The 27,427-nt window shown below is 60.9% G+C and overlaps 1 protein-coding gene across 2 annotated transcripts in view; it reads right to left on the bottom strand.

Moving 5' to 3' along the window:
- Positions 1–27,427, bottom strand: part of MCPH1 (microcephalin 1) — a 209,931-nt gene that overhangs the window by 13,552 nt on the left and 168,952 nt on the right. For both annotated transcript variants that reach the window (XM_066234640.1, XM_066234641.1), the window contains one exon: positions 838–1,075. In XM_066234640.1, the coding sequence (XP_066090737.1) occupies positions 838–1,075 (238 nt within the window). The remainder of the gene's footprint in view (positions 1–837; positions 1,076–27,427) is intronic.

The raw sequence follows: 27,427 nt of genomic DNA, 5'->3' as shown, positions 1-27,427 counted from the left end.
GAAGGGAAGTTTGTCCCCAAAGGAAAGCCTGCGGTCCTCCCCCTGCCTGCGACTCACCCCCCACGGGAATGAGCCTGGCGTGCACGTCCCCTCCGTGCCCTGGAGGCCCTGCAGGTGGCCCGGGCCAGCGCGACAGACCCGCCCATCTCCCCACACCAGTGTCCTGGCCCAGGCTACCTCCTCCCCTGTCCTGCTCCAGAACCAGGGGCGCGCTCGGCACCGACGCAGGCTTGCCTGTGACAGTCACGCTGCAGAGGCTGCAGCCCCTGCGAGGGGACCGTGCGAGGAGCGCGGGACAGACAAGCCACCAGGAGTGGTGTCCATGAGAGAGGGGCAATGGAGCCGGGGGCTGGGGTGGCCCTGGGAGGCAGAGGGGGGCGGGGGGGACAGGGTCTAAGAGCTAGGGGGACAGAGCCATGAGGCTGGGGTAGCCCTGGGTAGACTGGCCTCAGAGGATGTCCTTGTCCTCAGGAACTACACTTCGCCTGACAGTGAAAAGCGGGAATGTCTACGTGAGCTGGCGAGGGGTAATTACAGGGCTCCGTGAGGGCAGCTGTGTGGACACAGGTGTCAACCCCAGGTCCCGGCACGGGGAGCATCCCCCTGGAGAGCCCGGTACCCATGGGCACAGAACAGGGCTCTCGGGGAAGCCTGGTGGTTGCAGCAGTCAGGGGCGCCCCCGACTTCCTGTGTGTCCCCCCTGGAGAGCCCGGTACCCACGGGCACAGAACAGGGCTCTCAGGGAAGCCTGGTGGCTGCAGCAGTCAGGGGTGCCCCCGACTTCCTGTGTCCCTCCCCCCCTGGGGCCCGGCCATCGCCGAGTACACGGACACCTACCTAGGATCCACTTCTCCGACAGATAGGTGACGGCCTCCTTCTTCCTCCCGCGGGGGGGCCCGACGCAGATGCTGGCCCCGCGGGCGACCTCCGTGACCCGGCCCCCGCAGAGGCAGACCAGCTCCCACAGCTTGTTCCTGGGGGCGTGGCTGGCCGGGGAGATGAACATGGTGGGCTGGCCAGCGAACAGCGTGCCCCGGTACGGCCCTGCGGACAGGTGGCGCTCCCGGCGGCAGAGCTGCGGGCAGAGACGGGAGCGTTAGGCTCTGGGCAAGGTCCGCACCCAGAACGGGCCCCTGTGACGCTCCCTGTGACGCTCCCTTCCCTTTACGGGAGGCCCAGACGGGACGGCACGTGGCTCATTCTTGGTGAACTGTGAGTTCTGAGGACCCAGCACAGATGATGACAAGGACAGTGACAGTTCGTGAAGCAATCTACGAGCAGAACTCCAGGCACACAATTTACAGGCAGAGAAAGGCTTTACTCCTTTCAGTGATGAGACTGTAACCCGCACACGGAGCAGCACTCAGCTGAGCGGCAGTGAGGAGAGGCACCCACGCCCAGGAACTGGTCACAGTGACAGCAGCCACCCCACCCAGGGAGCAGCGGTCACACCCCGAGGCTTCCGGGCTGCGGGCGGCACACACGGGGCTGCAGGCCCGTGGTCCCCATGAGGAGAACGGGGCAGAGCTCCCCGGCTGTCCCTGGAGCACGGCAGCCAGGGGCAGTGGGGACAGGGAGGGGCCAGCAGGGCAGGGGGACACACCGTGGAACCAGGGACAGTGGGACGCCCCCTCCCCCCATTATTCTAAACGCAGTTCACTCCTGGCAGATCAGTGAAGACGGCTTTTTAGGTGCAAACTCCCAGGGGTCCCCTGCCATCCACGCTGTAACCTTATAGTGGGGGGCTGGGGGGGAGGAGGTCCAGGGTGCTTCGCAGAGGAGTGTGACCAGGGTGGGGGCAGCACTCTTGGCCAGAAGGTGGGGAGGAGCTGGCTGGACAGGGACGGTGACGGGCAATCGTATTCTGACACCTGGGTTGTGCTTTCAAACATCGATCAGGAGTGCACACACAACACTCAACAGTCTGAAGAGCCGGAGGGACAGTGTGTCCCAGCACGAAGACTCCAGAGACTGTAAAAGGGGCGCGAGCCACGGGCATCTCCCTCGCTCTGGTCAGGAGAAGCGTCAGGCGAGCACGAGTCCGCAGTCCTGGGAGCGCAGTGTCCTCGGTAAGCTTTGGTTTTGAAAACCGCTTTATGTTACCGCTTCTCGGCTCGATGGAGAGATGACTGACGTACTCAGGAGGGGTTTAACACCCCAAGGTTTCACAACATTTTGGAAGTAAACACTGAGAAAAATTTCAAAGGGTTCTCCAATAACGAAGACGAGGGAAGAGGAGGAGGGCGGGCAGGGGACTCGGACGGCCGCCTCTCCACAGGGACAGCCACCTCTCCACAGGGACGGCCACCTCTCCACAGGGACGGCCACCTCTCCACAGGGACAGCCACCTCTCCACAGGGACGGCCACCTCTCCACAGGGACGCTCCCAGGGAATGCAGCATCTGTGCCCTGTTGTGAAGAAGAGGAGAGGCCTGTCCAGTGTGCACAGCTCTCCAAAGCGCTCTCCTGAGATCCTCACGGGAGAGAGGGACGCAAAGCGCTCCAGCAGACAGGGTCCTGGTCCACGTCCCCAACGTCAGCACGGGAACCCTTCGCCTGCTCCCCGTAAACGGCCCCTCAAGCAGAGGCACCGCGCACGCTCCCCTTACTCTTGCCCGAGGCTATCAGCACGACCAACATCTGAATGCTGCGTGAGCCACACTGGATTTCTTTTAAAGTGGCACTTGTGTTTTAAAGGCTACAGCAGAGATGGGAACAGAATCACCTTGGGAATCCACAAATAACCTTCCCAAAGTCATAAATCTGGGTTTCATGCTTTGTGGTTTTCAACAACTCGAGGTGCAGGGCAGAGCCCTGATGGAGGCCCCTCTCCAAGTCGGGCGGTGCTGGGTGGGCCCCGTCCGTTCCCTTCCCTGGTAGCTCCGCCCGCGTGCTGGCCACACTGTCCTGGGGCTGCTCTGCACCCTCAATCCTTCAAAAAACACGATAAAATTCACATCTGGAAATCACTTCTGGGTTTTAGAGAACGTTTACCTTGACCCTTTAAAAACTACCCAGTAGGTGGCAAGAGACGTGTAAACCTGTGAAAACAAGTCCATGGCGGGACTCGGCTGGGTCTGAGCAATGCTTTGGAAAGGGTGGGAAGTGGCAGAGTGTGGTCTGCAGAGCATGGGGAGCTCCCACCCTGGCCGTGCAGCAGGAGCACCAACAAGCTCTTAAAATCCTGCTGCAAGGGCCCCACCCCATGCCAATTAACACGGGGCTACGGGCAAGAAACCCCGGGCATCAGTCATGTTTACAGCTCCCAGGTGGCCCTTGTGGCCACTAAGTCTGAGAACGGATAACAGGTTCTCAAACTGGATGCAGAGAGCAGCCACCCGGCAGTCTGAAAAACACTGGTCCCGGCCAACCCCAGACATCCCGATGGCACTAAGGGGACACGAGCTGGGTAGCAGAGACTTCCAGTCTCCCCCGTGGTGACCCTAACTAGCCAGAGCCACCACACTGGAAGCAAAGAGGCTCGGAACAGCCAGCCCCCGACCCTGGACGGGACCACGTGCGGCTCAAAACAAACAGCACCCAACCCTGGACGGGACCACGTGCAGCTCGGAACAGCCAGCACCCGACCCTGGACGGGACCACGTGCGGCTCGGAACAGCCAGCCCCCAACCCTGGAGGGGACCACATGTAGCTCGGAACAGCCAGCCCCCGACCCTGGACGGGACCACGTGCGGCTCGGAACAGCCAGCACCCGGCCCTGGACGGGACCATGTGCGGCTCAAAACAAACAGCCAGCACCCGACCCTGGACGGGACCACGTGCGGCTCGGAACAGCCAGCCCCTGACCCTGGACGGGACCACGTGCAGCTCAAAACAAACAGCCAGCACCCGACCCTGGACGGGACCACGTGCGGCTCAAAACAAACAGCCAGCACCCGACCCTGAACGGGACCACGTGCGGCTCGGAACAGCCAGCACCCGACCCTGGACGGGACCACGTGCGGCTCAAAACAAACAGCCAGCACCCGACCCTGGACGGGACCACGTGCGGCTTGGAACAGCCAGCACCCGGCCCTGGACGGGACCACGTGCAGCTCGGAACAGCCAGCACCCGACCCTGGACGGGACCACGTGCAGCTCGGAACAGCCAGCACCCAACCCTGGACGGGACCACGTGCAGCTCGGAACAGCCAGCACCCGGCCCTGAACGGGACCACGTGCAGCTCGGAACAGCCAGCACCCGGCCCTGGACGGGACCACATGCAGCTCAAAACAAACAGCACCCGACCCTGGACGGGACCACGTGCGGCTTGGAACTGCCAGCACCCGACCCTGGATGGGACCACGTGCGGCTTGGAAAAGCCAGCCCCCGACCCTGGACGGGACCACGTGCGGCTCGGAACAGCCAGCCCCCGACCCTGGACGGGACCACGTGCGGCTCAAAACAAACAGCCAGCACCCGACCCTGGACGGGACCACGTGCAGCTCGGAACAGCCAGCACCCGGCCCTGGACGGGACCATGTGCGGCTCAAAACAAACAGCCAGCACCCGGCCCTGGACGGGACCACGTGCGGCTCGGAACAGCCAGCCCCTGACCCTGGACGGGACCACGTGCAGCTCGGAACAGCCAGCACCCGGCCCTGGACGGGACCACGTGCAGCTCGGAACAGCCAGCACCCGGCCCTGGACGGGACCACGTGCAGCTCGGAACAGCCAGCACCCGGCCCTGGACGGGACCACGTGAAGCTCGGAACAGCCAGCCCCCGACCCTGGACGGGACCACGTGCGGCTCGGAACAGCCAGCACCCGACCCTGGACGGGACCACGTGCGGCTCGGAACAGCCAGCCCCCGACCCTGGACGGGACCACGTGCGGCTCGGAACAGCCAGCACCCGACCCTGGACGGGACCACGTGCGGCTCGGAACAGCCAGCACCCGGCCCTGGACGGGACCACGTGCGGCTCGGAACAGCCAGCACCCGACCCTGGACGGGACCACGTGCGGCTCGGAACAGCCAGCCCCCGGCCCTGGACGGGACCACATGCAGCTCAAAACAAACAGCACCCGACCCTGGACGGGACCACATGCAGCTCAAAACAAACAGCACCCGACCCTGGACAGGACCACGTGCGGCTTGGAACAGCCAGCACCCGGCCCTGGACGGGACCACGTGCGGCTCGGAAAAGCCAGCCCCCGACCCTGGACGGGACCATGTGCGGCTCGGAACAGCCAGCCCCCGACCCTGGACGGGACCACGTGCGGCTCAAAACAAACAGCCAGCACCCGACCCTGGACGGGACCACGTGCAGCTCGGAACAGCCAGCACCCGACCCTGGACGGGACCACGTGCAGCTCGGAACAGCCAGCACCCGGCCCTGGACGGGACCACGTGAAGCTCGGAACAGCCAGCACCCGGCCCTGGACGGGACCACGTGCGGCTCGGAACAGCCAGCACCCGACCCTGGACGGGACCACGTGCGGCTCGGAACAGCCAGCCCCCGGCCCTGGACGGGACCACGTGCGGCTCGGAACAGCCAGCCCCCGGCCCTGGACGGGACCACGTGCGGCTCGGAACAGCCAGCCCCCGGCCCTGGACGGGACCACGTGCGGCTCGGAACAGCCAGCCCCCGGCCCTGGACGGGACCACGTGCGGCTCGGAACAGCCAGCCCCGGCCCTGGACGGGACCACGTGCGGCTCGGAACAGCCAGCCCCCGGCCCTGGACGGGACCACGTGAGGCTCGGAACAGCCAGCACCCGGCCCTGGACGGGACCACGTGAAGCTCGGAACAGCCAGCACCCGGCCCTGGACGGGACCACGTGCAGCTCGGAACAGCCAGCACCCAACCCTGGACGGGACCACGTGCAGCTCGGAACAGCCAGCCCCCGACCCTGGACGGGACCACGTGCAGCTCGGAACAGCCAGCACCCGACCCTGGACGGGACCACGTGCAGCTCGGAACAGCCAGCACCCGGCCCTGGACGGGACCATGTGCGGCTCAAAACAAACAGCCAGCACCCGGCCCTGGACGGGACCACGTGCGGCTCGGAACAGCCAGCCCCTGACCCTGGACGGGACCACGTGCAGCTCGGAACAGCCAGCACCTGGCCCTGGACGGGACCACGTGCAGCTCGGAACAGCCAGCACCCGGCCCTGGACGGGACCACGTGAAGCTCGGAACAGCCAGCACCCGGCCCTGGACGGGACCACGTGCAGCTCGGAACAGCCAGCACCCGGCCCTGGACGGGACCACGTGAAGCTCGGAACAGCCAGCCCCCGGCCCTGGACGGGACCACGTGCAGCTCGGAACAGCCAGCACCCGACCCTGGACGGGACCACGTGCAGCTCGGAACAGCCAGCCCCCGACCCTGGACGGGACCACGTGCGGCTCGGAACAGCCAGCCCCCGACCCTGGACGGGACCACGTGCGGCTCGGAACAGCCAGCACCCGGCCCTGGACGGGACCACGTGCGGCTCGGAACAGCCAGCACCCGACCCTGGACGGGACCACGTGCGGCTCGGAACAGCCAGCCCCCGGCCCTGGACGGGACCACATGCAGCTCAAAACAAACAGCACCCGACCCTGGACGGGACCACATGCAGCTCAAAACAAACAGCACCCGACCCTGGACAGGACCACGTGCGGCTTGGAACAGCCAGCACCCGGCCCTGGACGGGACCACGTGCGGCTCGGAAAAGCCAGCCCCCGACCCTGGACGGGACCATGTGCGGCTCGGAACAGCCAGCCCCCGACCCTGGACGGGACCACGTGTGGCTCAAAACAAACAGCCAGCACCCGACCCTGGACGGGACCACGTGCAGCTCGGAACAGCCAGCACCCGGCCCTGGACGGGACCACGTGCAGCTCGGAACAGCCAGCACCCGGCCCTGGACGGGACCACGTGAGGCTCGGAACAGCCAGCACCCGGCCCTGGACGGGACCACGTGCGGCTCGGAACAGCCAGCCCCCGACCCTGGACGGGACCACGTGCGGCTCGGAACAGCCAGCCCCCGGCCCTGGACGGGACCACGTGCGGCTCGGAACAGCCAGCCCCCGGCCCTGGACGGGACCACGTGCGGCTCGGAACAGCCAGCCCCCGGCCCTGGACGGGACCACGTGCGGCTCGGAACAGCCAGCCCCCGGCCCTGGACGGGACCACGTGCGGCTCGGAACAGCCAGCCCCCGGCCCTGGACGGGACCACGTGCGGCTCGGAACAGCCAGCCCCCGGCCCTGGACGGGACCACGTGCGGCTCGGAACAGCCAGCCCCCGGCCCTGGACGGGACCACGTGCGGCTCGGAACAGCCAGCCCCCGGCCCTGGACGGGACCACGTGCGGCTCGGAACAGCCAGCCCCCGGCCCTGGACGGGACCACGTGCGGCTCGGAACAGCCAGCCCCCGGCCCTGGACGGGACCACGTGCGGCTCGGAACAGCCAGCCCCCGGCCCTGGACGGGACCACGTGCGGCTTGGAACAGCCAGCCCCTGACCCTGGACGGGACCACGTGCGGCTCAAAACAAACAGCCAGCACCCGACCCTGGACGGGACCATGTGTGGCTCGGAGGGCCAGGAGCGTAGAGGACCTCTGGGGTGAGGGCTTCAGGAGAGGGTGCCGTTGGCCTTGCATTGACCCGTCAGCCAAAGGAAAAGAAAGTAAGGTCCCTGTCTCTAAAAGCTTGCAAGATGAAGGAGAACAATGCCATCCCAATCCCCAAACAAAGCCGCCCTCCACGGAAAGGCGCGTGGTCTCTGGGAGCAGTGGCTCTCCTGTGCACACTCAGTACTCTCTCCGCTTGTCTCGAAGCTGCTGCCTGCCCGTCCCACCTCGCTGTCCCCGGGCTGCGCCTTTAGCTGCTGCCTGCCCGTCCCACCTCGCTGTCCCCGGGCTGCGCCTTTAGCTGCTGCCTGCCCGTCCCACCTCGCTGTCCCCGGGCTCCACCTTTAGCTGCTGCCTGCCTGTCCCCATCTCGCTGTCCCCGGGCTCCGCCTTTAGCTGCGGTCTGTCCTGCCACGCAGGCCTGCTTGGGCTCCAGCTCATCTTGCGGCCTGGGGGTGAGCGCTCTGGGCAGCCCTGGCCAGCGCTCCGTCCCGGGGGCTGACCTTCCTCATGCAAAGCGCTGCCCGGCTCGGCTTACAGCCTCCCTCAGCTTCCTGCAGGTGGACGGCGGCTCCCCCGATGCTGACCCTCCGCGGATGCTGTTTTGGTCTCCATTTTCTCGGGGGCACCTTTCTCCCGTGCTCTGACTCTATTCTGCACGCTCAGGGCAGAGCGGCGAGAGGGCCCCGTTCCACTCCGAAAGGCCCTCTCAAATCGGGCACTGACCACGGCACCCTCCATAGGCCAGGTTGTTGTAAATGAAGCTTTTATTCAAAGTCATATTTTGGATTAAGATTTACAGAATGGGCCCTGGCTGGTGAGCTGAGTTCAGTTAGAGTGTTGTCCCAAAATGACAAGTTTGCTGGTTCCATCCCTGGTCAGGGCACATATGAGAAGGAACTGATAAATGCATAACTAAGTGGAACAAACGAACGCTTCCCTTCCCCCTCTCCTCTCTCTCCCTCACTCTAAAAATCACCTAATAAATAAAAGATGAACCCTGGCGAGATAGCTCAGGTGGCGAGAGCATCGTATCAAAGCACAGAGGTGGTGCTGCAGCCCTGTTAGCACACACACAGGGACGGCCGGATGTCCCCCCCCCCCCAACTTATGAAAAGTTAAGCAACTTGTTTATACATTTTTTCTATTAAAACAAAAGTTATCAATCTGGACTTTTTAAAAATCAAATGAATATTTCTTGTTTTACAAAAAAATTTTGATTCCTAATTTATTTTTTATTTTTTTACTCAATTTTATTTTTGAGCGAGAGACAGAGATAGGAAGGGAGAGAGACGAGAAACATTAACTCATGGCTGTATCTCTTCAGTTGTTCACTGGTAGCCTCTCACACGTCCCTTGACCAGGGGGCTCAAGCCAAGCCAGTGACCTTGGGCTCAAGCCAGTGAGTGACCTTGGGGTCATGTTGATGGTCCCACAGGCAAGTCGGCCACCCTGCCACTCAAGCTGGTGAGCCTGTGCTCAAGCCGGGTGAGCCCACACTCAAGCCGGCGACCTCTGGGTTTCGAACCAGCGACCTCAGCATCCCAGGCAACGCTTTATCCACTGCACCACCACCAGTGTCGGGAGCCGATCAACAACTGCTGGCTGACAAGGTCACAGCAGGAGAAGACCCACAACTGCTGGCTGACAAGGTCACAGCAGGAGAAGACCCACAACTGCTGATTGACAAAGTCACAGCAGAGAAGACCAATAGCTGCGGGGTAACAAAGTCACTGCAGTGAAGACCAATGGCTGTGGGGTGACAAAGTCACCACAAAGGATAGGCACAACGATACTCCCCCCTTTGATTTTTTGAATTAATCTGGCCTTATATCCCCCCTTTTCTGGGTGTGTGCTATTATTTGTGGCACAGGGATAATAGTACCGTGCTTTCCCTGTAGATTCGTAGTGATTTCTTTGGAAATGAGACAGAGGGTGTGAATTCCACAGAAAAGCCTGTAAGCCCCTTGAACTGGGCTCATAGACATAAGAGGCTGGCTATGATATCCCTCGTAAAGGGTTAAGTTTGTAGAAGAATTCCTTCTTAATCATGTTAAAAAGAAGAGATTGTGACTTGTGAATGGTTAGGAGGCAATGGCTGTGCACAGAGCACCCTTCGGCCTTCACTTAACATTTTTCCTCCCTAGCCTTTTCATGTGATAAGTAGAGAAACATTTCTTCCTGCTTCTTTGATCTGCAAATAGTGGTATATTCTGAGAAGAATAGAGTCAGAACTTAACTAGTGTTTAAATATAATAAATAAGTAATATTTGATTAGACAATAGTATCTTAGGTAAGGTATAGTAGGATGGCCCATTGTGTGGCCTAGAATGAGAGCGTAGTCAGCAAGAAAAGAATGTTTTACTAAGAGAATTGTCTTTTGACTAAAGGCAATTGCTAGGCTTTCTCAATGAGATGTTTTCATGAGATTTAAACATGTAGGGAAATCCATGGAATGTCTTGTGTTGCTGTTGGGCTATCTTGCAAGTGCACTCTGCATATCTTTGGATGAAAGCTATTCTTGATGTTATGTTAATTTCTTTAGAGGCAAGCCTTTTAGAATCTTGAGAAAAAGTAGGACACTGCATAAACCCAAGGCCATTTACCTGAGCAAGCGGTGGTCCATTGTTGTCGTCTACTAATCTCTCTCTGCCCCTTAACTCACAACAGTAGTAAAGTTAGTTAACTTTTAGAACTAATACTCTAAAAGCTTTTACTGATGTTATCGCTGTTCAAGTTATTTTGTATTTTGAATGATTTGCTACCTGATTTGTGACTCATAGATGTAAATTAACTGTTATCCGGAAACATGCAAACATAGTGAAACAAAAGTAATAACTAACACCATGTGATTGTAACTCGGTGTGCGTGTATAAAAAGGGAGCTATACTAGCATTTGGTAGAGATGCCTGGCAGTAAATGCTAACTGGAGAATAAAGAGAAAGAAAAGAATTCGGCTCTCTCACTCCATTTTCGCCGACGCCGTCTCCTCCTGTGGGACCCCTGGATCCCCCCCGGGGCTGGACCCCGGCACACCAGTCAGGCCTAATTTATTTTAATTCTTAAAACTAAAACTCTATTTTTGTATGTCCTTCAAATGAAGGCACAGCCCTGTCCCTTCCCAGAGACAGGACCCAGGGAGCAGATGCCTCCTCTGCGCCCAGCACACGTGGCCCGCTGCTCCGGCACAGGATGGTCTTTCTAGAGGACGGCAGGGGTCCTCAGTTCTCCTCTGGCCTTAAGCAGACAGCACTGTCCACACCTCAGATTTGTCTGCTGCTCAGTCTCTGGTAAGAAATGCAGCCCCAGGCCCTGGCAGGTTGGCTCAGTGGTAGAGCACTGGCCCAGCGTGTGGAAGTCCGGGGTTTGATTCCCAGTCAGGGCACACAGGAGAAGCGCCCATCTGCTTCTCCACCCTTCCCCCTCTCCCCCTTTTCTCTCTTCCCTCCTCTCCCTCCCCCTCCTGCAGCCATGGCTCCTTCAGAGCAAGTTGGCCCTGGGCGCTGAGGATGGCTCCATGGCCTTCACCTCAGGTGCTAAGAAGAGCTCGGTTGCTAAGCAACAGACCAATGCCCCAGATGGGCAGAGCATGGGCCCCTAGTGGGCTTGCTGGGTGGATCCTGGTTCGGGCGCATGTGGGAGCCTGTCTGCCTCCCCTCCTCTCACTGAATACAGAAAAGAGGAAAAAGAGATTCCAGCAGTGGTCATGTTCCCGTGCCCCCGCCCCCGCCCCCCGCCTGGGGACCGCTGCTGTGGTTTCTGGGAACTGTCCCGGGGACAGCAGGGGACTCCCTGAGCTTATGTCTCAAAACGAGCACTTCTGGGAAGCAGGCTTTTCTCCAACGAGTATGAAGTCCCCAGGGAGGTGGGGCAGGGAGGGCAGAGAGGAAGGGCCACCACAGCCCTCAGGGAGGAAAGCGCCCGCCTAGATGTCATCTGGACAGAGGGGGGGACAGGCCCAAACACGAGTGACAGGTCTCGGCTGCAGGAGCCCGGGAGGAAGAGGGGCTGGACTCCTCGTGGTTTCCAACGCGCAGCGCCGCGGGGGTGGGGGTCACAGTGGCCGAGCCCCTCTCGTCCTCTGCATGTCCTAGAACAGGGGTCGGGAACCTACGGCCCACGACCCAGACGCGGCTCTTCTGATGGCTGCATCTGGCTCACAGACAAATCTTTACTAAAAAAAATAATAACGTTAAAAATATAAAACCTTCTCATGTATTTACAGTCTACTCATTTCCTACCGCTCATGTTCATGGTTGCGGGTGGCTGGAGCCAATCACGGCTGTCCTCCGACAACACTAAATTTCTATTGGATAATGCTCAACGTACACGGGTCATTGTATGGCTCTCATGGGATTACATTTTAAAATATGTGGCGTTCATGGCTCTCTCAGCCATAAAACTTCCCGACCCCTGCCCTACAGGGGGCTGTTGGGTGGGAAAGAGCGGCCGCTTCTCTGGGAAATGGCAGAAGGGAAGCTTCTGCTGTCCGTGACTTTACCGCCATAGATAATTCGTCCATGTTACAGAAATACGCGGGAGAATTCGCACAGTCAGAAGAGCAGCCCTGCCTCTCCTGCTAACGATCGTCCTGGAGGGTTACTGGGGAACTTGCTTCTCATCGTGAGGGTGTGGAGTCCCCACAGAGAACAGACGGCGATGGTCCGGCCTCCGCGTCTCCTCCCTGGGCCCTGACATTGGAGGACAACCGGGGCCTTGGCCGAGTGCTGGTGCTGTCCCTGGTGCTGCAGCGGCCAGCCGTGGGGACGTGAGGACGTGGGGACGCAAGACGAGGAGGCCAAGGGCCAGCTCCCAGCATGGCGGCCAGCCAGGCAAGCCGGCGTGCAGACCCAGCCCGACAAACAGCACACTGACCGTCACGGGGACGCTTCCTCGGGGGACGTGCCTCTTGCTGCAGCTGCGCAGCCCACGCACACCACAGGGACGCTGCGGGCAGGGAGCGGGGACGGTACGGTCAGTCAGCGGCCGGGTCTCAGGGAAGCGGTGACGGTACGGTCAGTCAGCGGCCGGGTCTCAGAGAAGCGGGGACGGTACGGTCAGTCAGCGGCCGGGTCTCAGAGAAGCGGGGACGGTACGGTCAGTCAGCGGCCGGGTCTCAGAGAAGCGGGGACGGTACGGTCAGTCAGCGGCCGGGTCTCAGAGAAGCGGGGACGGTACGGTCAGTCAGCGGCCAAGTCTCAGGGAGCGGGGACGGTACGGTCAGTCAGCGGCCGGGTCTCAGAGAAGCGGGGACACGTATGGTCAGTCAGCGGCCGGGTCTCAGAGAAGCGGGGACGGTACGGTCAGTCAGCGGCCGGGTCTCAGAGAAGCAGGGACGGTACGGTCAGTCAGCGGCCGGGTCTCAGGGAGCGGGGACGGTACGGTCAGTCAGCGGCCGGGTCTCAGCGAAGCGGGGACGGTACGGTCAGTCAGCGGCCGGGTCTCAGGGAGCGGGGACGGTACGGTCAGTCAGCGGCCGGGTCTCAGAGAAGCGGGGACGGTACGGTCAGTCAGCGGCCGGGTCTCAGGGAGCGGGGACGGTACGGTCAGTCAGCGGCCGGGTCTCAGAGAAGCAGGGACGGTACGGTCAGTCAGCGGCCGGGTCTCCGGGAGCGGGGACGGTACGGTCAGTCAGCGGCCGGGTCTCAGAGAAGCGGGGACGGTACGGTCAGTCAGCGGCCGGGTCTCAGGGAGCGGGGACGGTACGGTCAGTCAGCGGCCGGGTCTCAGAGAAGCAGGGACGGTACGGTCAGTCAGCGGCCGGGTCTCAGGGAAGCGGGGACGGTACGGTCAGTCAGCGGCCGGGTCTCAGAGAAGCGGGGACGGTACGGTCAGTCAGCGGCCGGGTCTCAGGGAGCGGGGACGGTACGGTCAGTCAGCGGCCGGGTCTCAGAGAAGCGGGGACGGTACGGTCAGTCAGCGGCCGGGTCTCAGGGAAGCGGGGACGGTATGGTCAGTCAGCGGCCGGGTCTCAGAGAAGCGGGGACGGTACGGTCAGTCAGCGGCCGGGTCTCAGAGAAGCGGGGACGGTACGGTCAGTCAGCGGCCGGGTCTCAGAGAAGCGGGGACGGTACGGTCAGTCAGCGGCCGGGTCTCAGGGAAGCGGGGACACGTATGGTCAGTCAGCGGCCGGGTCTCAGAGAAGCGGGGACGGTATGGTCAGTCAGCGGCCGGGTCTCAGGGAAGCGGGGACGGTATGGTCAGTCAGCGGCCGGGTCTCAGAGAAGCGGTGACGGTACGGTCAGTCAGCGGCCGGGTCTCAGAGAAGCGGTGACACGTACGGTCAGTCAGCGGCCGGGTCTCATTCTGGATCCCTCCCGACTGCCGTCCACAGCCCACGGTCCTGCCACCCGTGTGAAACCAGGGCCAGCCTGACGAGTGGACTGTGCCTGCGGACGTCCCGAGGGCGGGCAGGGCTTCCGGGCCCACACGCCCACCCGGTCCTCCTTGCTGACCCTTCACTGCAGTGACATCTTCAGTTGCAGACATCCTAGGCGGGGGGGGGGGGGGGGGGGGGGGACGACGACGACGACGACAACTGGCTTAAATTCAAATAAAGGCAGAAGTACCTGACAGGATCACGTTCTAGCAATGTGTGCCTGCTTCTTGTTTTTGCGTGTAACTTTAAGAATCTGCTCTACTGAGGGAGAACTGATAAACAAGGAGGTGTACTGTATCCATGTCCACGGACAAAGTTCGATGATTGTGACAAATCTGTGTGCCTGCACAGAATCACACCCCGTGAGGCTCAAAACCCGTCCAGGACCCCGAGCCTTTTCCTCCTGTACTTCTGCAGTGGCCCCTCCGGCCCTGTGACATCCCTGTGACATCGGGTGCGGTGTGGCCTGACGCTCCCGGAAGGGCGGAGCGACAGCACACGCCCCGTGGGTTCTGCTCAGCAGGACGCGTTTGAGATGCAGCCACGCGGCCGAGTGTTGGAGCTGTCCCTGTCTCACTGTCTGACCATGCCACGGTTCTCATCCACTCTGACGTGTGAACCAGCCCAGGGGTTCAGGACAAGGCTGCTGCACACAGCTCCTAGTATCTGCTGACAGACACTTCCCTGGCTTGTGGGTAGACGCCTGCAAGTGGAACGGCTGGGTCATCTGGAAAGTGCCCGTTCCATTTCAGTAAGAAACGGCCAACCAGGTTCTGAGGGACCTGCCGTTTCATGCCCCCACCAGCAAAGCATGACTCGCACCTGCTCCCTGGCCTTCCGTCACACACCGCTGGGTTTTGGCCTGACCGTGGAAGGTGACAGGGGTGTGTGGCGCTGTCACCCTAGGGCTGCGGCCTGCCCTCCCAGTGACCAAGAACCTCCTCGCTGGCATCTCTTCCCTGTGCTCCATCATCCATGGAACTTCTGTGTTCTCTCCTTCCGTCTGGCTCCTTTCTAAAGGACGTGGGTTGTAAGAATTCCTTATCTAGCCTGAATGCAAGGTCCTTTCCAAGTGAAGGGACTACTATATAAATATTTGCTTAATTCTGGGGCTTGCCTCTTCCTTCTCCTAATGACGTCTTTCTAAGAACTTAAGGTTTTACATTCAGGAAGTCAAGCTCATCGATACTCCTTTTATAGTCGGTGCTTGTGCCTGGGTTTGTGTCCTAAGAAATCTCTGCCTGCCCCAAGAAATCAGGAAGATTTCTCTCCTTCGTTTTCTGCTAGAGGTTGTCATCGCCGGGCTTTCTGGAAAACAGGAAGGTGTGGAAAGCACACGAGGGAACTGCTGGGGGACGAGAGGCCAGGCCACCACGCAGAAGGAAAGGGATGAGAAAAGCGAAGGCCACGGCCCTGTGGCAACCATGCCGAGCACCAGGGTCAGGAAAACAAGCACCTTCTTCTAAACCCCAAACCTCACAGAAACGGATGAAAACTGAGGGAGAGCCAGGCAGGAGCCACTCATGACCTATCTCCTAACCTGTCTTGTTAATGAAAAGTGGATTTGTTCTAGGGACCTGGGACGAGTACCAGCTGTGGACCAGCGCAGGGCAGCAGACCAGGAGCGGGGCAGTGACCCCGCACTCAGCTCTGCATATAGTTAATATGCACCTATTTGGTTACTTACAATCTTTTTTCTACTTTACGACCATACAGGCCGGGCCCTGTGTAGTTTGCTGCGCCTTTTAAAATGATCAAAGTGGAAGAAAACCCAGAAACACAAACAATATCTTTCAGAGAGTGGCCAGAGGTCAGACCCAGAAGCAGAGCTGAAGAGCCTCAAACTGGCAGCTGGGCCAGCTGGTGACTCAGAGGGAAGGAGATACGATCTGTCTGCAAATACCTGGAGGTGTTTGTCAACAGCAAGGAAGTCGCAGCCGCAGCGGCCCTGGGAGGCCGACCAGGAATGTGCCGGGACTCAGGAAGGGCCGTGGACTTGAGGAAGCCCTGCTCTGAGCGGGCGGGGTGGGCGCCTCCGCCTCCGCCTCCGCCCTGCCCCACCCCCACACACTGTTTCAGTTTCTCTCCCATCGCTGGGCCAGGAGTTGGCCCAGGGCTGCCTGTCTGCACAGGTGGCCGCCCGGCCACCTCCTATCAGGACTCATGGTCACTCTGTCTGCCTCCCCTTCCCTGTCGGACATCCTCACAGAACCCAGAGACCAGCACTACAGACCGCAGTTCGGTCTGAAGGCCTCGACAGTGTGGCCCTGACGACCTCCCATCCTTCCCAAAGAGCACCTTCGGGACGCTTCCGTCCAGACCTCCATGTGCACAGCACTGACAGCCTCGTTACCCCTGCCAATCAGGTTCAGTGTTAACTCGAGATGTTACTCTGGGTCATCAGCGCAGAGGTCGGGATGGAAAATTGAAGATAAAACAATGCAGACGCTGCCTTCAAGCTCAAAGGCCACAGAAGAGACAAACAGCTCCTTAGACTAACATATCCATGATCCTTTCTTCACAGCAGTGTGCATACAAGTGGCGATACAAGGGTCGTACCCCATGAAACCACAGAAGAGGGGGAAACTGACGTCTCCTGCAGGTCTGGGGGCGGCTTCCCAGCAAAGCCTGCCTGTGGGGTAACTAGGAAAAGGACTAAGTGTGAGGTGCTGTGGGTGGGTCGCACAGGGACGGTGAGGCCCGGCCGGAGAGAGCCTGGCATCCACAGCCCGGTTCCAGGCCCGGGGGGTGGGGGGTGGGGGTGTTGGGGGGTGTGGGGGGGCCCTGCCTGCTGGGAGCAAGTTCTGTGCGTGGCCTCGAAAGTCCTTCCTCCCGAGTTTGAGCCTGACACTGGCGGCCGAGAGACGTGGCTGGGAACTGAGCAGCAGAGTGGATCAGGAGGGAAGCCGAGTTTCCAGAGCTGCCTCTGGGCAGGACAGTGGGAGGGTAGGACACCCGTTTGGAGACAGCGGACATGCTGCAGTCCGCAACGGTGCGGGCTGGGCGAGGCGGGTGTCCAGTCCATGCGCCGGGGAGGCCGCCACGGGAGCCCGCGTGGGGAGCGCGCACTGGGGGTGAAGGGCAGCTCTCAGCCTCCCGGGCTCCCGTCCACGATCCTTCTCACCCCTCACCCGCCCGTCCCCTCTGTCTCCACACGGTGCGGTCAGCAATGACGACCCCACGTTCCCTGCTGCTCTGTCCCCACGACACTGGCTCACCAAACTGCGCTAAGAGGCGCTGTGGCCTCCTTCCCGGCAGGGCTTGTCTGTCTGCAGGGTCAGCTCGCCTGCAGCACAGTCTCAGCAGGGCCACGGCCCCGGGTGGGCCCCCCGAGCTGTGCCCCCAGCTACCTTGCGAGCTGTTCACATCCAGACAACGTCCGAGACCATTACCTGTGCTAAATCCCCCACCGGCTCAAGCCTTTCATCTCCTAGCAAGACTCTTGTTCAGTGTTCGTCAATAATAAAGAATTTAAAACCTAACTAAAAGAAACCCTTCAACAGAGGACCACCAAGCTCGCCTCGTCACAGTCACGGCGGCAGTCTGGGCGCCACAAAGCGATGGGCATTGCCAGGCTGGACCTTCCTTGCTGGGACATCCGGCTCGGTCACTGGGCCAGCTCCACGGCTGCTGCTCCCTGGAGCCCGGGACCTCACAGAGCAGCAGAGGGCTGGGCCCTCCGAGTTCATGTCCACGTGCGGGGCCATCAACGTGCCCAAGACGGCGGGCTCCTCGGCTTCAGACAGAGGCACTGCCCGGGTTCAAGAATGGGCCGAAGACCATCACAGGCCCCTCAGCGAGGACACACAGGAGCACATGGAAAGGCGCTCCGCTCACAGGGCATCGGGGAACGCAGCTGACGCAGCAACGAGACACCACTGCGCACCTGCCGGCCGGCCCAGGTCCAGGCCCCACACACCGCGAGCTGGGGCAGCCTGGAGCAGCAGGAGCTCCCACTCACTCTGGGGGCGGGCGCCGCAGTGCAGCCCCCGGGAAAGAGACTAAACACACCCTTCCCCTCCCATCCGATCCAGCGTCATGCGACTTGGCATTTTCCCAGAAGACTGAAGACTGACATCCAGAGACCTGCGCACGCTGGCACAGCAGCGTTCTCCCTACCTGCCCGCGACTGGGCACAGCAGCGTTCTCCCTACCTGCCCGCGACTGGGCACAGCAGCGTTCTCCCTACCTGCCCGCGACTGGGCACAGCAGCGTTCTCCCTACCTGCCCGCGACTGGGCACAGCAGCGTTCTCCCTACCTGCCCGCGACTGGGCACAGCAGCGTTCTCCCTACCTGCGCACGCTGGGCACAGCAGCGTTCTCCCTACCTGCCCGCGACTGGGCACAGCAGCGTTCTCCCTCCCTGCGCACGCTGGGCACAGCAGCGTTCTCCCTACCTGCGCACGCTGGGCACAGCAGCGTTCTCCCTACCTGCCCGCGACTGGGCACAGCAGCGTTCTCCCTCCCTGCGCACGCTGGGCACAGCAGCGTTCTCCCTACCTGCGCACGCTGGGCACAGCAGCGTTCTCCCTACCTGCCCGCGACTGGGCACAGCAGCGTTCTCCCTACCTGCCCGCGACTGGGCACAGCAGCGTTCTCCCTACCTGCGCACGCTGGGCACAGCAGCGTTCTCCCTACCTGCCCGCGACTGGGCACAGCAGCGTTCTCCCTACCTGCGCACGCTGGGCACAGCAGCGTTCTCCCTACCTGCGCACGCTGGGCACAGCAGCGTTCTCCCTCCCTGCGCACGCTGGGCACAGCAGCGTTCTCCCTACCTGCCCGCGACTGGGCACAGCAGCGTTCTCCCTACCTGCGCACGCTGGGCACAGCAGCGTTCTCCCTACCTGCCCGCGACTGGGCACAGCAGCGTTCTCCCTACCTGCGCACGCTGGGCACAGCAGCGTTCTCCCTACCTGCCCGCGACTGGGCACAGCAGCGTTCTCCCTACCTGCGCACGCTGGGCACAGCAGCGTTCTCCCTACCTGCCCGCGACTGGGCACAGCAGCGTTCTCCCTACCTGCGCACGCTGGGCACAGCAGCGTTCTCCCTACCTGCCCGCGACTGGGCACAGCAGCGTTCTCCCTACCTGCGCACGCTGGGCACAGCAGCGTACTCCCTACCTGCGCACGCTGGGCACAGCAGCGTTCTCCCTACCTGCCCGCGACTGGGCACAGCAGCGTTCTCCCTACCTGCGCACGCTGGGCACAGCAGCGTTCTCCCTACCTGCGCACGCTGGGCACAGCAGCGTTCTCCCTACCTGCCCGCGACTGGGCATCAACAAACCGCTACTCAGCTAAAAAGACACGAGCTATCATGTCATGGAAAGTCAAGAAGGAACTTGAAATGCATGTGACTGAGGGAAAAAAGCCAATCTGAAAAGGCTACATGCTGTATGATCCCAAATATATGACATCCTGGGAAAGGCAGGACTATGGGGACAGTGACAGAGCAGAGGCTGTCAGGGGCCGGGGGGAGGGGTGGTGACGGACAGGCAGAGCACAGGGGGTTTTCCAGGCTGGGACACCGCTCTGTGTGACACTGGACGATGAGCACACGTCGTTATACTTTCATCCAAACCCACAGCCTGTGCAGCACAGAGTGACCCCCATGTCAGCTGTGGACTCTGGGTGCCGGTGACGTGTCCGTGCAGGTTCACCAGTGGTGACAAAGGTCCTACTGGATGGGGGTGTGGATAAGGAGGGAGGCTGGGGGGACTACATAGGAAATCTCTGTACCTTCCTCCCAGTGTGGCTCAGAACCAGAAACGGTTGTGAAAAACCAATCTTGAGTGGAAAGAAAGGAGGAGAGAAGGAGCAGATGTGTTCAGCGGGCACGGAACCTGGTTGGCACCTGCCCCTCCTCAAAGCCTCTGGCATCTTCCTCACGTGACTTGGAGTGTTTAGGGCAGTTATAAACCTCCTCATTTAGCAGAGGGGTAGCTGGGGTCATGCGAATTAGAGCAGGACTGCGAGCCACTCACAGGGACCCTAATTCCCCCCACCCCTTCTGGGCTCCTTAGCAAGGGCCACCTGATTTTTTAGCACAACAGTGAGTTTTCAGAACACTGAGCTCTTGCTGGGGGAGGCGAGGGGAGAGGAAGCACAGCTTTTGCCTAATTTAAGGCAGCATCCCAGCCTAAATGTTCAGGAAAGGACCGGAAACTCAACCCAGAGATCTGTGTCTGTGTCTACACCAGCTCTAGACTGCCAGTGTCTGCCTAGCTTCTGTGCTCAACGCTGACTCTGTTAAGCACTTAGTAGCACACGGTACATAAAGAAATAAACCCACCGTGCTTTTCATGTTTATTAACCTCAAATCCATCCCCTGGCCTCACTAACTTCTGAAACTGTTCAGGTGAGCGATGGCCTCACTTGGGTGTCTCTCACTCTGCACACAGATAGCCACGATCTGTCTGCACCTGCAGACAGACGGGTACGGGGAATTCCTCTCACGGTGACTTATTTAATCCTGAGAGCTGGTATTTTAAAAATGTAGACAATCCCTAACTGAATCTCTGTCATTTCCTACCCCCGTTCACTCTCACTGTGTTGAAACAAAACAAAGAAAAACAAAGCGAAATGAAGATAAAAAGTAAATCCAGGGGAAAACTACCAGGAGGTGGGCTATTTCCAACAACAGATGACTCAACGAGCACCTGAGAATTTGTTGTGCTTGTGTGCGCGGAGGCTCTGCACTTCCTGTTTCAATAAAGTACCAAACAAGTTGTGTTTCCTTTACAAATAAGCTATTACATCAAGGGCTGTTCCTATCATCTCAGGTTTTTGTCTCCATTCCAAAGTTTTCTTTGGCAAACGTAGAAACATTCTAATTAAAGAGGGAGAGGAAAGCCAGCATCATTCACCAGGACGAGAGCCACGCACAGCGCACAGCGGCACGCCCGGCTCTCCTCGTCCTCTCCCGCGGGGGCCGCGCTGTGAATGGCGCGAGCGGCCGGCGTCACCGAGTCCCGGGCCCGAGCCCAGGCAGTGACCGAGCCGACGCGGGCCTGAGTCACTCCGGAGAAAAATTCCAAAGTTATCAATAATTCCTGTCACAAGTTTAACATTCTCTTAAAAATATCCTTCCGGGCGCAGGAGGAAGGGCATTCCTTTAGGGAACACGTAACGACCTCAAGGTTTCTTTGTAAGATTCTGAGATTAGTCCAGGCCTTCCTATTTACAGCCGTGCACGCTGGGGGCTGGGCAGAGGGGCAGTCTCATGCCCGGAAGCCCTGTGAATGTCCACTTCCACTCCAACTCTGAAAAGACGCGTGTTTGCTCCACACAGCACCCACCACCGAAGTCGCCTCGTGCTTTTCAGAACACGTGGCTGGAGGAGATGCGGTCAGGACCTTTCCCGCCGGCCCAGTGAAGTGGGGTGCAGGGCTGGTCTCTATGCAGGCTGCAGGCTCACGGCTCAGCACAGGGCGCTAGCGAGCACCAGCACCCCTGGTCTTTCCCCCTAAGAGCGCTGCACTGCGGACAGCTGAACTGCAGCCGCTGTGGGACTGAAGTAAGTTCTCGGTTCAGTGACCCCAGGCAGGGCGAGCCCCCGGCCCCTTCTCTAAGTGACCCCAGGCAGGGCGAGCCCCCGGCCCCTTCTCTAAGTGACCCCAGGCAGGGCGAGCCCCCGGCCCCTTCTCTAAGTGACCCCGGGCAGGGCGAGCCCCTTGGCCCCTTCTCTAAGTGACCCCGGGCAGGGCGAGCCCCCGGCCCCTTCTCTAAGTGACCCCGGGCAGGGCGAGCCCCCGGCCCCTTCTCTAAGTGACCCCGGGCAGGGCGAGCCCCTTGGCCCCTTCTCTAAGTGACCCCGGGCAGGGCGAGCCCCCGGCCCCTTCTCTAAGTGACCCCGGGCAGGACGAGCCCCCGGCCCCTTCTCTAAGTGACCCCAGGCAGGGCGAGCCCCCGGCCCCTTCTCTAAGTGACCCCAGGCAGGGCGAGCCCCCGAGCCCCCGGCCCCTTCTCTAAGTGACCCCAGGCAGGGCGAGCCCCCTGGCCCCTTCTCTAAGTGATCCCAGGTAGGGCGAGCCCCCGGCCCCTTCTCTAAGTGACCCCAGGCAGGGCGAGCCCCCGGCCCCCTTCTCTAAGGGCTGCAGCCACAGAGCGCAGGTGCATGTGGCCCGGTATCTGCTGAACCAGTGCAGCCCATGGCACATGGCGCACACGCGTGTGCTCCAACAGAGACAGCTGCACGAACACAGTAGCCTGGACAGAGCGCCAGCCCCCTGACACCTGTTAGAGAGCACCGGGCCCAGGGCCACCTGTCACCCCGATCTCTGATGTCGTTAGAGAGCACTGGGCCCAGGGCCACCTGTCACCTCGATCTCTGATGTCGTTAGAGAGCACCGGGCCCAGGGCCACCTGTCACCCCGATCTCTGACGTCCCAGTGCCCAGCGGCCCCCGGCACGCGCACGCAGAGTCCATCTTCCACATCTGTGTACAGATGAGCCGGTCCAAGCTCCAGCCTATTCCAGAATGTCTTTGTTCTAGACATCTAATGTCCACCTGAGGCTCAGGAAGACGCCAGGGAAATGGCCATCTTCTGTGTCCCTCGTCAGGACTCTCCCATGGTGACAGTGACCATGGTCATGCCGACTGTCATGGGCCCCAGCCTAATGCTGTGCAGCTGCCACTTCATTATTACGCAGGTGACCGCGGGCCCTCACCCAGCTGCTTCTGACTTCACGCCAGCGCCCTTCACTGCTGGGCACAAAGCCTTCCTGTTCAAAAACTCACATCACAACGATGGGACACAGGCCTTCTGTAGGGAGGGAGGGATAAAGAGAAGGAGGGAGGGAGGGAAGGTCGAAGGGTTTAAGCAGGGATCTAATGGGAACTCAACTCTGTCATAGTTGGTAAAATCTGCAACATTTTGTCTCTGAAAAGCAAACAAAAGACTGAAACAACATTACACTGGGATTTGATGAAATTGAGTGGCAGGTGTTACACTGTTTCCTATTTTCTACAAGCTGGAGAGACTCCGTGGAATGGGAGTTTATGAGCAGTGACAGTCCAGCCCAGCACCCAGCTCCCTGCAGAATGGCCCCCACATTGGTCCCCAGCTTACCCTGGCGTCCTGCTATGAAAACTGGACACACAGCGGTGCTGAAAGGACATCGCAGTGGACACAATGTTCCCTGACGGCTGCTCACATAAAAGCAATGCCTTCTCCTCCTTTTGTATTTGAACAGGTGCATACGGAGCTCGCCACGGGTCAGAATTAGGCTCCTGATGCCGTTTCTGTGACGTTCAACCCTCAGACTTCAGTGACCACGCCAGAGCAGGAGGTCCCCACACTCTCCGTTCCTCTGAGGGCCCCGGAACCCACGGTTCATCTATAACTCGTGGCCTGGGTGACAAGGCCTCTGTAAGGAAGGCTGCAAAGACATTTCTAAAGGGCTCTTACAACATGGCTGAGTTTAAGGACATTTGGGTTTCTTAAAAACCAGAGAACAGGAGGTAAAAATACCTGTTAGTCTAACCACTCTTTGCATACCTGGGGTGATTTCCGCGGGGAAATTCCATCACTCATGCATATACTGACTTCCTGGGCCAGCAGTCTGGATCCACTGTTACCAGGGTTACCAACTCAGCCTCTGATCGTCTACCAACAGCACATGAGCTCAAGACCTGACCACACAAAAGGCCCAGAGTTCAACAGGACGGAGCCCCCAAAGCCGCAAGCAGTCACCACGAGAGCAGGCACGCGGCCACTGAGAATGACCAGGGTCAGGCATGGCCCTGGGCGTGGTGGCCCTGGGGTCGGAAGTCCCGAGTCTGCAGCCAGTCTTCCCTGGCCCGGGAGGGGCCGTGGGGACCCCGTGCGGTCTTGGAACCTTCACCAGTGGAGCAGAGGCCGTCCTAACGCCTGCCTCCCCGGCTTGCTTTGGGGGCCTAATCGGTTAACGTACGGGAAGGGACTCTGGAAGCTCGGTCCTGTGCCTCAAGTCGACTGCGTTAAGATGGACAATTCTTCATCTGTTTGTCTTCAAAAGTCCATCAGCTGCACGATGGACGAACAGAACAGGCATTGACTAGGGGCTCTCAGGCCCCGCCCCCCACTGCCCCCCCCCCCCCGCGGGCTGGTCACGTGCCTGCGGCAAGCTCCTGCTGTGACCTCTCCACACAGGCTGGCGTCCGAGGGGCCACAAAAGGACAGTCGGTGTCAGTCACATTCTGCCCCCCCCCAACCCCCGTCACAGAGCCCAGAATCCAGGAGCCACCCAGGCGGCCGAGCGCCCACGTGACCCGCGCTGGAGGCGGGGCCGAGCTCCCCGCCTCACGCCCGGGGCGCCGGTGCGTGTCCCCGCGTTGTCTGCGGTCACCCCGGCTGACGGCGCATCGCAGGGAACGGGCAGCAAACGGCTTTCACGTTCTCCGTCCGCGCAGGACACGGCGAGAGGCCACGTGCTCACCAGGGTGCCATCCCCTCCGCTGCCACCCCTGCCACTCCCCACTCTGCTGTCCCTGTGCGCCTGTCACACGACTGGAAGCCTGACTGTCCTCACGGAATGCCAGGAGCCCGCCGTGCTGCCGAGGGCGCTGTCCAGTTTCCCGGCCCTGGCCGTGTCCTCCACCGTCACTCCTCTGGGACCCGGTGTTTGGTCCTCAGTCCTCCACACTTGCCTAGTGTAAGAAGCTTTCTAACGCCAGAAGTTGAAACGTGAGGGCAGCCTGTGACATGCGCCAGCACACGACAACCTGTGGGGGCGCTGTGCGCCTTTTCTGTGCACGCCTGCCTCGGAGACGTCTGAGAGTAGACGCCGTGACCTCCGGACCGAGGCTTCCCTCGGGAATTATTTTATCCTCCATCAGCACAGACGGCAGAATCGTCCAGGACACACGGCGGCATCACCACCTCTCGCCCGGAGCCAGGTGAGACACAGAAGCTTCACGCCGCACGCCCATCTGAACATTCGTGGGTCCTCGAGACCACACACCTGACTTGTTTGGCTGCCACAAATGCTGCAGCAATGTCTGAAAAGCCCACTGAGCACGGCCGGGCGGTCATCGGTGTCCGCCGCACACACAGCTCAGTGGCCGCCGTGGGGACGGAAGGAGACAGGACAGGTCGCAGGCGCGCAGGCAGGCCTCCTGCCCACTCCCTCCCCCATCGCCTCTCTTCCTGGAAACAACAAGTCTGTTGTGCAGGGTTTCATCATTTCCAGGTGCCTGGGCTTCAAATGACATCCAGAGCGACACACACTGATGTCACAAAGCCTGGAATGTCTGCTGGGAAAACAGCCGATGAACTCACTGGATACTAAGATCCTGTTTTCATGTCGATATCCTCAGTAACAGAATATGAGGAAAGAGAGGAAGTGTAATAAACAAATATTCCTTACTCACTATCTGTCTCCATTTATGACCTGAAAGATTCCCATAAACTCAGGTATCAGTTGTTTGTCAGACAAAAGGAAAAAGACAAAAACGCCCTGGAAGTCTGAGCTCTCGGACGGGCTGTGTCTGCTGCCACGCTTCTCCCTGCTCTGAGGTCACAGGACCCGCCACACGGGGACCACAGGAGGACGGGTCCCGGCCCTGCTCCCGTAAATTCACCATTTGGGTCTTCTGATGACTTTGCACTCTGATTTTCACACAGAAAATATGCAAAAGCCTATTTTCAATGACGACTGCTCATTCTTTACTGTTGGAAGCTCTCCTCTGATCATTTTCTGATGCTCACGTTTCTTCTGCTGGAAGTGGGATGGTAGCCCGTTGATGGTTCCTGGGTGCAGGGCTGACGGGGACCAGGCTGTGTCCTAGGCAAGGCCCCGGGCCCCCGAGGGTGACGGGGACCAGGCTGCGTCCTAGGCAAGGCCCTGGGCCCCCGAGGGTGACAGGGACCAGGCTGTGTCCTAGGCAAGGCCCCAGGCCCCCGAGGGTGACGGGGACCAGGCTGCGTCCTAGGCAAGGCCCCGGGCCCCCGAGGGTGACGGGGACCAGGCTGCGTCCTAGGCAAGGCCCCGGGCCCCCGAAGGTGACGGGGACCAGGCTGCGTCCTAGGCAAGGCCCCGGGCCCCCGAGGGAGACGGGGCTGGTGGTGCTAACACCCACGTGGAGGACAGGCGATGGCTGCCAGGCCCGGGGTCCCTGTGTGCCCGCAGCAGCTCAGGGCCGGCCCCGCCCAACACGCCCCACTCTGCAAACCCACTGGACCTCTCTCCTAGTGCTGGTTCGGCTGGTACCGCCCCAACCGGGAGGGGTCTCCACCCCCCCAAGAAGTTGTCAAACGACTCCTTCCCCACGAGGCCACTTTGCCGAGGCATGTGCTCAGAAAGCCACTTCTCAAAGCTTTCCTTTTTAAACGCTTTTTCTTCTCTCTTTTAAAGATGCAGTGAGTTTTGAGTTCCTACCCTGGATGCCTCAGACTGAAGGAAGCCAGCACTCTGCTGTGGCCCTGGGGGGACTTTCCTGGGGGCCCTCACACAGCAGTCAGGGCCGCCCACCTGCGCGAGCACACCCTGTCACAGAGCTCACGCCGCGGGGGCCACTCCTGCCCCGTGCTCTGGGGTGCTCACTAGGTCACGGCCCTTTGATCTTGTCTAGCCTGGGTGCCTGGACAGGGGCCCCACCAGGCCTTGCTCCCCTCCTGGGTACCGAAGCTCCCTCGCGAGAGAGCGCGTGCTCTCACCGAGCGGGGCCACCTGCCAGCTCGTCCCCGCGGACCTGAGACACCAGCACGGACCACCCCGGCCCCAGACAGCGGTTCTCAGCGCGACGCCCGGGATGTGTCACTCAACAGCCACGCATGCCAGAGCCATGACCACGGTCACAGTGGTCAGCTACCGTAACCACGGTCACAGTGGTCAGCTACAGCCAACTCGGCAACCCACCAGCCAGCACGCGAGGAACGAACAGGGTCCTGCACCCGGCGTGTGGTCACGGTCACACAACTGCCACCAGTGGCCCGAGGTCCCCCAGCTCCCTGCTGAGAGTGGGCGGCAGTGCCGTGTGGGAATCACGGTGCAGTAAACCGGGAGGAAGATACATCAGGGGCCAAAACAAGCAAGGGACAGAACCTAAACCAGAAGGAGAGTCGGTGACAGCAGAGCCCAGGTGGAGGGCAGGGCGGCCACCCCGGAGCCCGTCCAGCAGGAGAGCCGGTGACAGCAGAGCCCGGAGCCCGTCCAGCAGGAGAGCCGGTGACAGCAGAGCCCGGAGCCCGTCCAGCAGGAGAGCCGGTGACAGCAGAGCCCGGGTGGGGCGCAGGGTGGCCGCCCCGGAGCCCGTCCAGCAGGAGAGCCGGTGACAGCAGAGCCCGGGTGGGGCGCAGGGTGGCCGCCCCGGAGCCTGTCCAGCAGGAGAGCCGGTGACAGCAGAGCCCGGAGCCCGTCTAGCAGGAGAGCCGGTGACAGCAGAGCCCGGGTGGGGCGCAGGGTGGCCGCCCCGGAGCCTGTCCAGCAGGAGAGCCGGTGACAGCAGAGCCCGGAGCCCGTCCAGCAGGAGAGCCGGTGACAGCAGAGCCCGGGTGGGGCGCAGGGTGGCCG

Source organism: Saccopteryx bilineata, chromosome 6, assembly GCF_036850765.1.
Source record: "Saccopteryx bilineata isolate mSacBil1 chromosome 6, mSacBil1_pri_phased_curated, whole genome shotgun sequence".
Taxonomy (NCBI): Eukaryota; Metazoa; Chordata; class Mammalia; order Chiroptera; family Emballonuridae; genus Saccopteryx; species Saccopteryx bilineata.
The sequence above is the reverse complement of the archived record's forward strand: the minus strand, read 5'-3'. Positions and strand labels throughout refer to the sequence as shown.